Source organism: Mytilus trossulus, chromosome 1, assembly GCF_036588685.1.
Source record: "Mytilus trossulus isolate FHL-02 chromosome 1, PNRI_Mtr1.1.1.hap1, whole genome shotgun sequence".
Lineage (NCBI taxonomy): Eukaryota > Metazoa > Mollusca > Bivalvia > Mytilida > Mytilidae > Mytilus > Mytilus trossulus.
In genome coordinates this window covers 94,284,076-94,296,633 of record NC_086373.1, presented here as the reverse complement: position 1 = coordinate 94,296,633, position 12,558 = coordinate 94,284,076, and the positions used below count along the sequence as shown (strand labels likewise).

The 12,558-nt window shown below is 31.7% G+C and overlaps 1 protein-coding gene across 1 annotated transcript; it reads left to right on the top strand.

Moving 5' to 3' along the window:
* The first annotated feature begins 201 nt into the window (after positions 1 to 201).
* Positions 202 to 3,573, top strand: LOC134704864 (uncharacterized). The gene has a single exon (XM_063563653.1). It carries the CDS (start codon positions 202 to 204, stop codon positions 3,571 to 3,573), a length of 3,372 nt encoding a protein of 1,123 aa, XP_063419723.1.
* The last annotated feature ends 8,985 nt before the right edge of the window (positions 3,574 to 12,558 follow it).

Sequence of the window (12,558 nt, the reverse complement as noted above, 5' to 3'; positions counted from 1 at the left end):
AGTACCGCCGAGGTTCCTACGTCTTCAACAGGAAAAGTTGGGTTGCACACAGAGAGACAATTTAATGATGCCCACAATGGGTCAATCCACAAAAATGTAGGAAAGGATATACATGTACAAGAGCCTCATGATAATGAAATAAGTACAGATAGCGTGCTGAACATTTTATCTTTTAACATTGAAGGTTTTTTATCTAATAATATGTATCTATCTATGCTAGAGAAAAGAGCTGATATAATTATGCTACAGGAACATTGGTTACATAATAGGGAAAAACAAGCTTTACAGGAATTTTTAACTGACTTTTTATGTCTTGTAAAATGCTTTGATGATGATAAGACTAGTGACCCAACTGAAAGGAGGAGGGGGCATGCTGGGGTTGCAATTTGTGTTAACAAAACATTACAAAATCTTGTTGAACTTTTACCGGATGGATGTAATAGAGTAATAGCTATCCGTCTCAACATAAAACAGCCACTTGTGCTAATATGTGTCTATATGCCAACTAGAGGTGGAAATATCACTATTGAAGATTTTAAATCTGTACTAGATGAGCTAAGTGAAATTATAGAAAAATATCTACCTACTTCTGATATAATTATAGGAGGTGACATGAATGCCTCACTGCATAGAAATGAGCGTAAAATACCTCGTGACATTGTCTTTGATGAATTCTTAAAATCAAATGGACTGTCAATACCTTCCACTTGCAAAAAGCAGAGTACGTTTTTTCACTTCAATAATAGAGATGAATCTCAAATTGACTATTTTGTTGAAACTAGTGCACTGGTCAAGAAATATTTGTCATTTAATCGTGAATTTCAAAATCTATCCACTCATGATCCAATTATGATTTCAATTAACTGTTGTATTGATAGGATGGATATAAGCACTAGCGATCCTAGACCCTTACGTATAAAATGGGATAAAATTGATAAACAAAAATATGAAAATTTACTACAAGAGAGATTAACTGAATTTAATGATGTGGCTGTGGTTGAAACTTCTGAAAATATAGAGAACATTTTAACAAAATTTTCTGATATTATTGTGACTACTGCTGAAAGTCTATGCCCAAAAAGGAAAAAACTATTTAAGAGAAAAAGGGATTGGACCCCAGAAATGACTGAAATTGTTAAGGAGGGTAAATTTCACTATTGGAAATGGAAAAATGAAGGTAATAAAGATAATAAATTTAGCATTAACTATATTCGAATGAAAGTGCAAAAGAAAAAACTTCGTTCTGCCCAAAGACGATTGGCTGCTGAGAAAAGAGAAAATACGTATACCAAAATTATGGAATTAAATGAGAATAATGATAAACAATTTTTTGCATTAGTAAATAAGCAGAGAAACTCGAGGCCATCTACTACTTCAATCTTGAAGGTTAATAATAGACTGTATAATAATTCAGCCTCTATTCTGGGAGCTTGGGCCGAATACTTTGAAGATTTGGCCTCACCATCTGTGCAAGACAGATTCGATAGTAAATTTTTTAATTTGGTTAATAATGACATTAAAATATTAACTGATATTTTCTTAAGTACAAGAGAACCGATTCAGGAAGTGACTGAGTACGAATTGAATAAATGTATTTTATCTTTTAAAAATGGAAAAGCTCCAGATGTTGATAAATTCACCATAGAACACTTGAAATATGGAGGACAGACAGTTATAAATATACTAACTAAATTGATAAACTTAATTTTTAAAACTGTTGCTGTCCCAAATAATTTAAAAATTGGGATAGGATGCCCTCTGTTTAAAAATGGAGGAAAACCAAAAGAAGATCCAAATTCATATAGACGTATAACTATAACTAGTGCTATTGGAAAAACTATAGAAAAGCTACATTTATCCCGTAACAAAAGCTCCATTAAAAATCAGCAAAGTAGATTACAAAAAGGGTTCACTGAAGGGGAATCCCCTACTGTAGCGGGACTGGTTGTAACTGAACTAAGAATAGAAGCTAAAGAAAAACGTTTACCCATATATATTGGATTAACTGATGCTAAAAAAGCGTTTGATATAGTATGGCATGCTGGCCTTTTTAGAGAAATGCATAAAATGAACATATCTGGAGATAATTGGTTATTATTTAGGGCTTGGTATGAAGACTTAACTACAAAAGTAAAATGGGAAGGAAATTATTCACGTGGGTTTAAAGAAAAACAAGGTGTCCGTCAAGGAGGGGTTTGGTCTCCAACTGCGTATAAAGTTTTTATCAACTCTTTACTGAAAATCTATGAGGAAAACAAAATTGGATCGTACATAGGTTCAATATACTGTGGTGCTCCAACTGTAGCAGACGATGTTACATTGATAGCTAATGATCCATATGATCTACAAACTATGATTAATATTCAAATGGACCATGCAAATAAATTTAGATATACGATTAGTGAACAGAAATCTTGTGTATTGAAAATAGGAGACAAGTCAGAACATTCCTGGTATATGAACGACCAAAAGTTAAATACACCAATTAATGCTACCCACTTAGGAATAAAAAGGGACATAAATTCTAAATTTGGAGTTAAAGAAGTTGTACCAGATAGAATACAAACTGCTCGTAAAACAGTGTATGCATTGATGGGCGCTGGTCTCTATGGCCTGAATGGGATAAATCCGAAGGTCTCAGTTCATATGATAAAGTGCTTTGTCATTCCGAGGCTACTGTTCGGCCTGGATATTATTCGATTAACAAAAACTGATATAGCAAAACTATCTGTTTACTATATACAATTGCTGAAACAAATCCAGCATCTGCCGTCACGCACTGCGAATTCTGCTGTTTTAGTCTTGACTGGTCAGCTTCCTATAGAATCTGAAATTCACAAAAAAATGCTTTCCCTATTTCGTAACATTGCAGATAATCACGGGTCAGTTGAACGCAGTATCGCTCAAAGACAGCTTGCTTTAAAAACAAGAGACTCTGAAAGCTGGTTTATTCAAATTATAAAATTAACAGAAATGTATGAATTACCATCCCCTATAGAGGTAATGGACTTAGTCCCAGAAAAGCATATTTGGAAAAAATTGGTTTATAACGCAGTGAATGACTATTGGAAAAACATTTTAATTCTTGAAGCTAGGACAAAAGTATCTATGAAAATGTTAAATGTTGATAACTTTAAAGTTGGTGTAGTTCATAATATCTGGGAGAGTTGTGGTTCAGAACTTTTATCCGTTAAAAGAGCATGTGTCAAAGCCAAAATAATAAGTGGGACTTACACTCTTCAAGCTGATCGAGCAAAATTTAATGGAAATAGATCAAGTTCTTTATGCCCTCTGTGTTTTAAACAATCTGAAGACTTAATGCACTTTCTTATAAAATGTAACTCTTTGGAAGGAGTGAGAAGGAAATTCATTATGCTACTAAGAAATCTACTAAATGATAAGATAAATGCTCTTCTTGTGGATGACTTATTTAACTTTGAAGATAATCTATTACAATTAATAGTGGACTGTACAAAATTCCAGTTTTTAAAACAATTATGGACAACAATTGAGCGTCTGTCAAGCAGCTTATGTTTTGGTCTACATCAGAAGAGAACTAGTTTGTTACTATAAAGACTGTTCATATAGTCTTCCAAGTTAAAGAGACATATATAGTGAAATTTATTTTTTGAGTGTGGTATAGATGAATATGATAAGTCAAGATTTAAACTGACTGTTAAAGTTAAGTGGTCTTTTTAACGCTTATATGATCAGTAATAACTTTACATATTATTTTTAGATTTTAAATGTTTATTTGGTGCTAAGTCTTAAGTACAAATAACAATGTAATGGTTCATAACCTTAAGTCTATGAATAATCTTATTATGTAATAAGGCTCTCTGATTAGGGGTATATACTAAGAGTAAGTGTAAGGGTTAGGACTTACAGTTTGCATTTGATGAGTATGTTTAAGTATAAGGATTGTGAATTAGACATTTGCTGAGCTGAGCAAGTTTCACAGTCTATGTGATTGGTGGATAGATGTGATGTATATATATTCTATCGATGAGGAGAGAGACTCGAGTGAGATAAAGGACAAAATAACAATGGATGAATCTATCAAGTGTTAGATTTTAAAATATGACTGTATATACAGTTTGAATACTTTTAAATAAGTGTGGTGGCGGTGTATATAAGTGTATAAAGAAGATGTTTTAATCCAATAGTGAATATAAGGGATTCTACACTTCAAGAGGATATTCCGACTGAAGTGGTTCATCTGATAAAGGTGGAATGTACAGAATAGGTAACAGGTAACAGGCATTCAGTTACTCACTGCTGCAGAGAACAATACACCTGTACTAGATGAAAACAAAAAGACAGCAGTTATGTTACTAGCTAGTTATTTAGAAGATATAGGTACATAAAGAACTTAATAAAAATTAAAAAATGAACTATGCATTTGAAAGATTATAAAGGGAGGGGTGGGGTTGGAGGGCTCTTGGTCCTGAAATCCAGGGCTTAAAAACATGAAATCCAGAGGTCCGAATTTAAAGAAATTTAAATCCCTATATATCCCGAAATTCGAAAATAGAATCCCCCGATCCAGAAAGGATAAATCCGAAAATCCCCAACACCTGATCCCGACGTCCTGAAAAACGTCCTGCTTCCCTTCATTATAGCCAATGAGACAGCTATTTACTATAAAACAAAGTACAGTTTATAGCATACTATACCATGTATATATATGACCGATATATATTAGTAACCAGAAATAAGCAAAACCTTCATGATGTTCATGCACAGCACATGTACATGTATGTAACATAAACATGATACAAAATGTATTATTTATAATTATTATGTACATGTTACCAAGGATTTGTATAGTTAGAACTATACAAATCCTTGATGTAACAATGTTAACTATAAAACATCCAGACACATTACACTATAAATCCTCAGTTTGATATAATTCACTAGTTTATCTGAGATCCATTGGTGTACATTTGTAAATGAAGTCATTGAGTAATCTTTTCTTAAAGATGTACTTACATTGTAGGTGAAATAAAATTTAAAAAAACAAACTAGTATTTAAAATTGATACTTTAAGTCTTAAGAACATTAGTTACAGACAAAATAGGATAAAAATATTGATAGGTTGTGGATATAAAAAGAAGATGTGGTGTGATTGCCAATGACAACTCTTTACTGGTCGACGACAAATTGACACAAAAATTAACAGCTATAGATCACTGTAGACACATCTAGACAACAGCAATTCACCAGAAAGCCTTCACGGTCATTTGATGTAAAAATCAGTTGAAAAAGACTTAAGTCATCATTTTGATACAAAAAAACAAAAAAACAAAAAATCATGGATCTAATGCTTCGTTCACATGTACATTTAATGCTAATTATCTGATTATCCCATTAGAAATACATTTTTGTCAATACAAATTAAAAGTTATAGTTGTTTGGACAGTAAAGCGAATTTGACGCGTATTGTAATTCGAATTAGAATTGACGTTAGGACGTTAAACGTTTCAAAGCGAATTAAACTAATTCGATTAGTTAATGCAATTCGAATTCGAATTACGTGTGAACTTAGCATAAGACTAAATTATCAATCACTGCACATCCAATGAATTTGGTATACAGAAATTATAAACAGTCAGAGAAAAACATGACCTTGTGCAATGCCAATGGACATGTTATACAGGAATTGACAATTAACAGGCTATTTTTTTTAATTATGGAATTTGCTTGATTGTTATTGAAATTTTTAATAAATTCCATGTTTATTCTGTACTGAAATGTTCTGTGCTGCGCACAACACTTTCTATTACAAAGAAAATAGTATATTTTCAATAGAATGTACTGTGCTGTGCACAACACTATCTTAAACCAAAATACATTGTATGGAAAGTGTTAATAACTGCTCAAAAGATTATTATACCAAATAAAAATGGAATTTATTAAAAAATTTAAACACAAGAAATTATGCAAATTCCATAATTTAAAATAATTCCAAGTTCAAATAATAGCCTGTTAATTGTAGATCCATAAAAGTGCACATGCAGGGATTTTCTAACCCTCATATTTAGGTCAGAATTTTGGCCTCTGTCCCAAACAAAAATATGATCTTATTTTCCCAATTTTCAGCTCTAAAATTCCCAATTGTATTTAGACATCGTTGCAAGATTTTGTTGGTGTTTTATTGTGTTATTTGTCTACAAATCTCTTGAGTCTTGTTTGCAATTCATGCAATTATAACTTCTTCCTTCTCAGAATGCAGGACTTAGTACCTAATTTACAAAATTTTCTTGCCAGGGATTTTGTCCCCAAACCCCACTTCCAGGTTGTACATAGCTGATAAATGAACTAATATATTTCCCCAAAAACTTACATTTCACAAACTTTTATTCCCAATTACATGGACCCCTTCCCCTAAACACTAGGAAAATCACTGACATACATTTTGTATATATATAATATTTAGGTCGCTTTTAATTTACTGATAACAAAAGTGATATTGATACCAATATTAAACATTAAACAATATTCAAATATCTAATATAATTACAGTGTTGAATTGTATCCTTTTAGAATAAGTTAATTTAAATAAATTTCAAAGAATGGATCAGTTGACCAGGATCATTCCTAAAGGAGATGATTAATAAGGGTCAATTTTGACCTCAAAATTCAGGTTCATCCAATGAAAGATTTTGTACACTTAAGTGTTTACTTCAGTCGACTCAATTACTACATGTATATATGTGAAAGATTGGCACTGATTAAGACATTCTAAAAACTATCAAATTCAAGCTTAAATATGAAAAATCTATTAAATATGCCATAATATGTCACTTTTCAGATGGTTTTTGTCAAAAATGAAAGTGGGCGCATCCTTGTTCATTTTCAAACTTCATATATGTTATGTATAACTATCAAATACTACTAACATTTAAATATTATGAATAAACAGTTACACAAATGCAGCCACTTCAATTTCAGATGGAAACTGTCTAAAAATTTATCAAAATCCTAAAATTTCAAAGATTTCAGTAATTTAGCATGACTAAAAAATGCTTGTATCCAATACATTTGCATTGTATTGTCAAAAACAGCTAATAATAATTTACAGAAGTTTACTACTTTCCAATAAATAGCTCAAAGATTACATTTTAACAATTTTGTAAAACTGCTATATTTTGGGGCCAAAAAGGGGTCATACTGGGCCTACATTGTACTTCTGTCAGGGCACAGTAAACAAGGTATGAGGGGTCCTACTGGGCCTACATTGTACTTCTGTCAGGGCACAGTAAACAAGGTATGAGGATTGTTTTCCTAGATATTTTTTTTTACAGGAAAAGGCTAACTCAGAATTTTACCTTATATTTGCATTGCTATTATTTTGGTCATAAATTGAAAAAGAAGAAATACACATATACATGTTTTCATAAAACATGTATATGTGTATATGACTTCATTATCTCACAAAATTTAAGCAGATTCCCGATTTCTTCTTTTTCAATTTATGACCAAAATAATAGCAATGCAAATATAAGGTAAAATTCTGAGTTAGCCTTTTCCTGTAAAAAAAAATATCTAGGAAAACAATCCTCATACCTTGTTTACTGTGCCCTGACAGAAGTACAATGTAGGCCCAGTAGGACCCCTCATACCTTGTTTACTGTGCCCTGACAGAAGTACAATGTAGGCCCAGTAGGACCCCTCATACCTTGTTTACTGTGCCCTGACAGAAGTACAATGTAGGCCCAGTATGACCCCTTTTTGGCCCCAAAATATAGCAGTTTTACAAAATTGTTAAAATGTAATCTTTGAGCTATTTATTGGAAAGTAGTAAACTTCTGTTACATTATTATTAGCTGTTTTTGACAATACAATGCAAATGTATTGGATACAAGCATTTTTTAGTCATGCTAAATTACTGAAATCTTTGAAATTTTAGGATTTTGATAAATTTTTAGACAGTTTCCATCTGAAATTGAAGTGGCTGCATTTGTGTAACTGTTTATTCATAATATTTAAATGTTAGTAGTATTTGATAGTTATACATAACATATATGAAGTTTGAAAATGAACAAGGATGCGCCCACTTTCATTTTTGACAAAAACCATCTGAAAAGTGACATATTATGGCATATTTAATAGATTTTTCATATTTAAGCTTGAATTTGATAGTTTTTAGAATGTCTTAATCAGTGCCAATCTTTCACATATATACATGTAGTAATTGAGTCGACTGAAGTAAACACTTAAGTGTACAAAATCTTTCATTGGATGAACCTGAATTTTGAGGTCAAAATTGACCCTTATTAATCATCTCCTTTAGGAATGATCCTGGTCAACTGATCCATTCTTTGAAATTTATTTAAATTAACTTATTCTAAAAGGATACAATTCAACACTGTAATTATATTAGATATTTGAATATTGTTTAATGTTTAATATTGGTATCAATATCACTTTTGTTATCAGTAAATTAAAAGCGACCTAAATATTATATATATACAAAATGTATGTCAGTGATTTTCCTAGTGTTTAGGGGAAGGGGTCCATGTAATTGGGAATAAAAGTTTGTGAAATGTAAGTTTTTGGGGAAATATATTAGTTCAGTGATTCTATCTATGGTGGTAGAACTATAACTCAATGATAGTACGTTGTTATTAATTGCGCATGTTACAAATGTTTAATCTAAAGCTGAATTTACTACAGTTATTTTTAGTCATAAATATGTCATATTGAAAAGAGTAATTTTGTATTTACTATTCAAATTTTCACCAATGATTGTTTTAAAATTTGTGACTTTTCCTACATAAATAATTTCATTTATTTTTGTTGTACATTTATTGTGTTTGGTGTCTCCATTGTGAGATCTTTCTGAGAATGCAGAAATATTGATCATTTCTTTACAGCCACACATAGTCATTATTGACGGTTTTAGTGAAGTTGGCAAATAAAGATAATTTACACTTTCCTCTTTTGATATAAAACCCACCCACTTTGGTAAAAGCAATCAAATAGGCCCAAAGTTTCAGAAGCCTGGAAAGAATTTATCATTTTTTTTGTGTCTTTTAAGTTTCCAAATATCTATAAACTATCATTAAATGGCTGTAGATGTCTCTGTAAAGGAAACTCTTTTTTGGTTATTAATGTTTAAGCTTATTTAAGTTCCTGTTTTTATTTAGGAGTAGCAAATAGTCTAGATTGAGAGAAAATCTATAATTCTGGCACATTACACTTATTGTCCATTTGACTTCTATATATTTGCAGAAAAAAATTCTTAAAAATTCATTTTTATGAATTTATATTTTTTCCTTGATGTATATAATAACATGTATATGGTATATACGAACTCTAACTATTAATTTCACAATTTTTGGTCAATAATTAAAAAAGTTTCCCATTAGGTCTCTATGTTAATTTTATTTTTTGAAGTGTTGATTACCTGATGAAGTATAAGTAGTATAACGGCCTTCTAAACAAAACAAAAACAACATACATGTGCTTTTAATGTTTTGTAACAATAGTAATTGTTTTAAAGTTTATCACTTTTTAGCTCACCTGACCTGAAAGGTCAAGTGAGCTTTTCTCATCACTTGGCGTCCGTCGTCCTGCGTCCGTCGTCCGTCGTCCGTAAACTTTTACAAAAATCTTCTCCTCTGAAACTACTGGGCCAAATTTTACCAAACTTGGCCACAATCATCCTTGGGGTATCTAGTTTAAAAAATGTGTCCGGTGACCTGGCCATCCAACCAAGATGGCCGCCATGGCTAAAAATAGAACACAGGGGTAAAATGTATATTTTGGCTTATATCTTTGAAACCAAAACATTTAGAGCAAATCTGGCATGGGGTAAAATTGTTAATTAGGTCAAGATCTATATGCCCTGGAATTTTCAGATGAATCGGACAACCCGTTGTTAGGTTGCTGCCCCTGAATTGGTTATTTTAAGGAAATTTTGCAGTTTTTGGTTATTATCTTGAATACTATTATAGATAGAGATAATCTGTAAACAGCAATAATGTTCAGCAAAGTAAAACCTACAAATAAGTCAACATGACCAAAATTGTCAGTCAACCCCTTAAGGAGTTATTGCCCTTTATAGTCAATTTTTAACAAATTTTCGTCAGTTTTTATACGACCGCACGCAAATTTTGAAAAAATTTTCGTCGTATATTGCTATCACGTTGGCGTCGTCGTCGTCGTCGTCATCGTCGTCGTCGTCGTCGTCCGAATACTTTTAGTTTTCGCACTCTAACTTTAGTAAAAGTGAATAGAAATCTATGAAATTTTAACACAAGGTTTATGACCATAAAAGGAAGGCTGGTATTGATTTTGGGAGCTTTGGTCCCAACATTTTAGGAATTAGGGGCCAAAAAGGGCCCAAATAAGCATTTTCTTGGTTTTCGCACTATAACTTTAGTTTAAGTTAATAGAAATCTATGAAAATTTGACACAAGGTTTATAACCACAAAATAAAGGTTGGGATTGATTTTGGGAGTTTCGGTCCCAACAGTTTAGGAATTAGGGGCCAAAAAGGGACCCAAATAAGCATTTTTCTTGGTTTTCGCACCATAGCGTTAGTATAAGTAAATAGAAATCTATGAAATTTAAACACAAGGTTTATGACAATAAAAGGAAGGTTAGTATTGATTTTGGAAGTTTTGGTCCCAACAGTTAAGGAAAAAGGGGCCCCAAAGGTCCAAAATTAAACTTTGTTTGATTTCATCAAAATTGAATAATTGGGGTTCTTTAATATGCCGAATCTAACTGTGTATGTAGATTCTTAATTTTTGGTCCCGTTTTCAAATTGGTCTACATTAAGGTCCAAAGGGTCCAAAATTAAACTTAGTTTGATTTTAACAAAAATTGAAACCTTGGGGTTCTTTGATATGCTGAATCTAAAAATGTACTTAGATTTTTGATTATTGGCCCAGTTTTCAAGTTGGCCCAAATCGGGGTCCAAAATTAAACATTGTTTGATTTCATCAAAAATTGAATAATTGGGGTTCTTTGATATGCCAAATCTAACTGTGTATGTAGATTCTTAATTTTTGGTCCAGTTTTAAAATTGGTCTAAATTAAAGTGCAAAGGGTCCAAAATTAAACTAAGTTTGATTTTAACAAAAATTAAATTCTTGGGCCTCTTTGATATGCTGAATCTAAACATGTACTTAGATTTTTGATTATGGGCCCAGTTTTCAAGTTGGTCCTAATCAGGATCTAAAATTATTATATTAAGTATTGTGCAATAGCAAGTCTTTTCAATTGCACAGTATTGTGCAATGGCAAGAAATATCTAATTTCACAATATTGTGAAATAGCATTTTTTTTTTTAATTAAGAGTTATCTTTCTTTGTCCAGTATAGTAAGCAAGAAATATCTGCAAGAATTTTTTTTAATTGGAGTTATCTTTCTTTGTCCAGAATCAACTTAAATCTTTGTTATATACAATATACAATGTATATTCACTTTTTACTACCAACTGATAAATTTAAATAATCTTTACCATTCAGTGATAACAAGCAGTTTTTTTACATCATGTATTTAAATGAGTAGTAATTGTTGCAAACTCCATTAGAATATTTTAATTGAAATTAGTTTTGGAATAAGGGAAAGGGGGATGTGAATAAAAAATTGGGTTAAATTTTTCTCATTTGAAATTTCATAAATAAAAAGAAAATTTCTTCAAACATTTTTTTGAGAGGATTAATATTCAACAGCATAGTGAATTGCTCTAAGAGAAAACAAAAATTTTAAGTTCATTTGAATACATTCATTCTGTGTCAGAAACCTATGCTGTGTCAACTATTTAATCACAATCCAAATTTAGAGCGGAATCCAGCTTGAATGTTGTGTCCATACTTGTCCCAACCGTTCAGGGTTCAACCTCTGCGGTCGTATAAAGCTACGCCCTGCGGAGCATCTGGTTGTAACTTGTACAAAAATCTTCTTCTGAAACTACATGGCCAAATTAAACCAAACTTGGTGATAATTATCATTGTGGTATATAGTTTGAAAAATGTGTCTGATGACACCGCCTACCAAACAAAATGGCCGACATGGCTAAAATTAGAACATAGTGGTAAAATGCAGTTTTTGATTTATATCTTTAAAACTAAGACATTTAGGGCAAATCTTTCAAGATTTAAATGTCCATCAGAATAAGATCTATCCCCTCGCAAATTTTCAGATGAATCTGACAACTCGTCATTGGGTTGCTGCCCTAAAATTGGTAATTTTAAGGAAATTTTGCAGTTTTTGGTTATTATCTTGAATACTATTATAGATAGAGATTAACTGTAAACAGCAATTTTGTTCAGCAAAGTAGGATCTACAAATAAGTCAACATGATAAAAATTGTAAGAGTACCCCTTAAGGAGTTATTGCCCTTTATAGTCAATTTTGAACAAATTTTCGTCATTTTTGTGACTTGTACAAAAATCTTCTTTTCTAAAACTATGGGCCATATTAAACTAAACGTGGCCACAATCATCACTATGGTATCTATTTAAAAAAAGTGTCTAATGACTCCACCTACCAACCAAGATGACCGACATCAGTAAATCCAGTAACAGGTGAGCGACA

Excerpts from the sequence above, each read along its gene's own strand:
- LOC134704864 (XM_063563653.1), top strand. The coding sequence starts at position 202 with ATGTATCTATCTATGCTAGAGAAAAGAGCTGATATAATTATGCTACAG.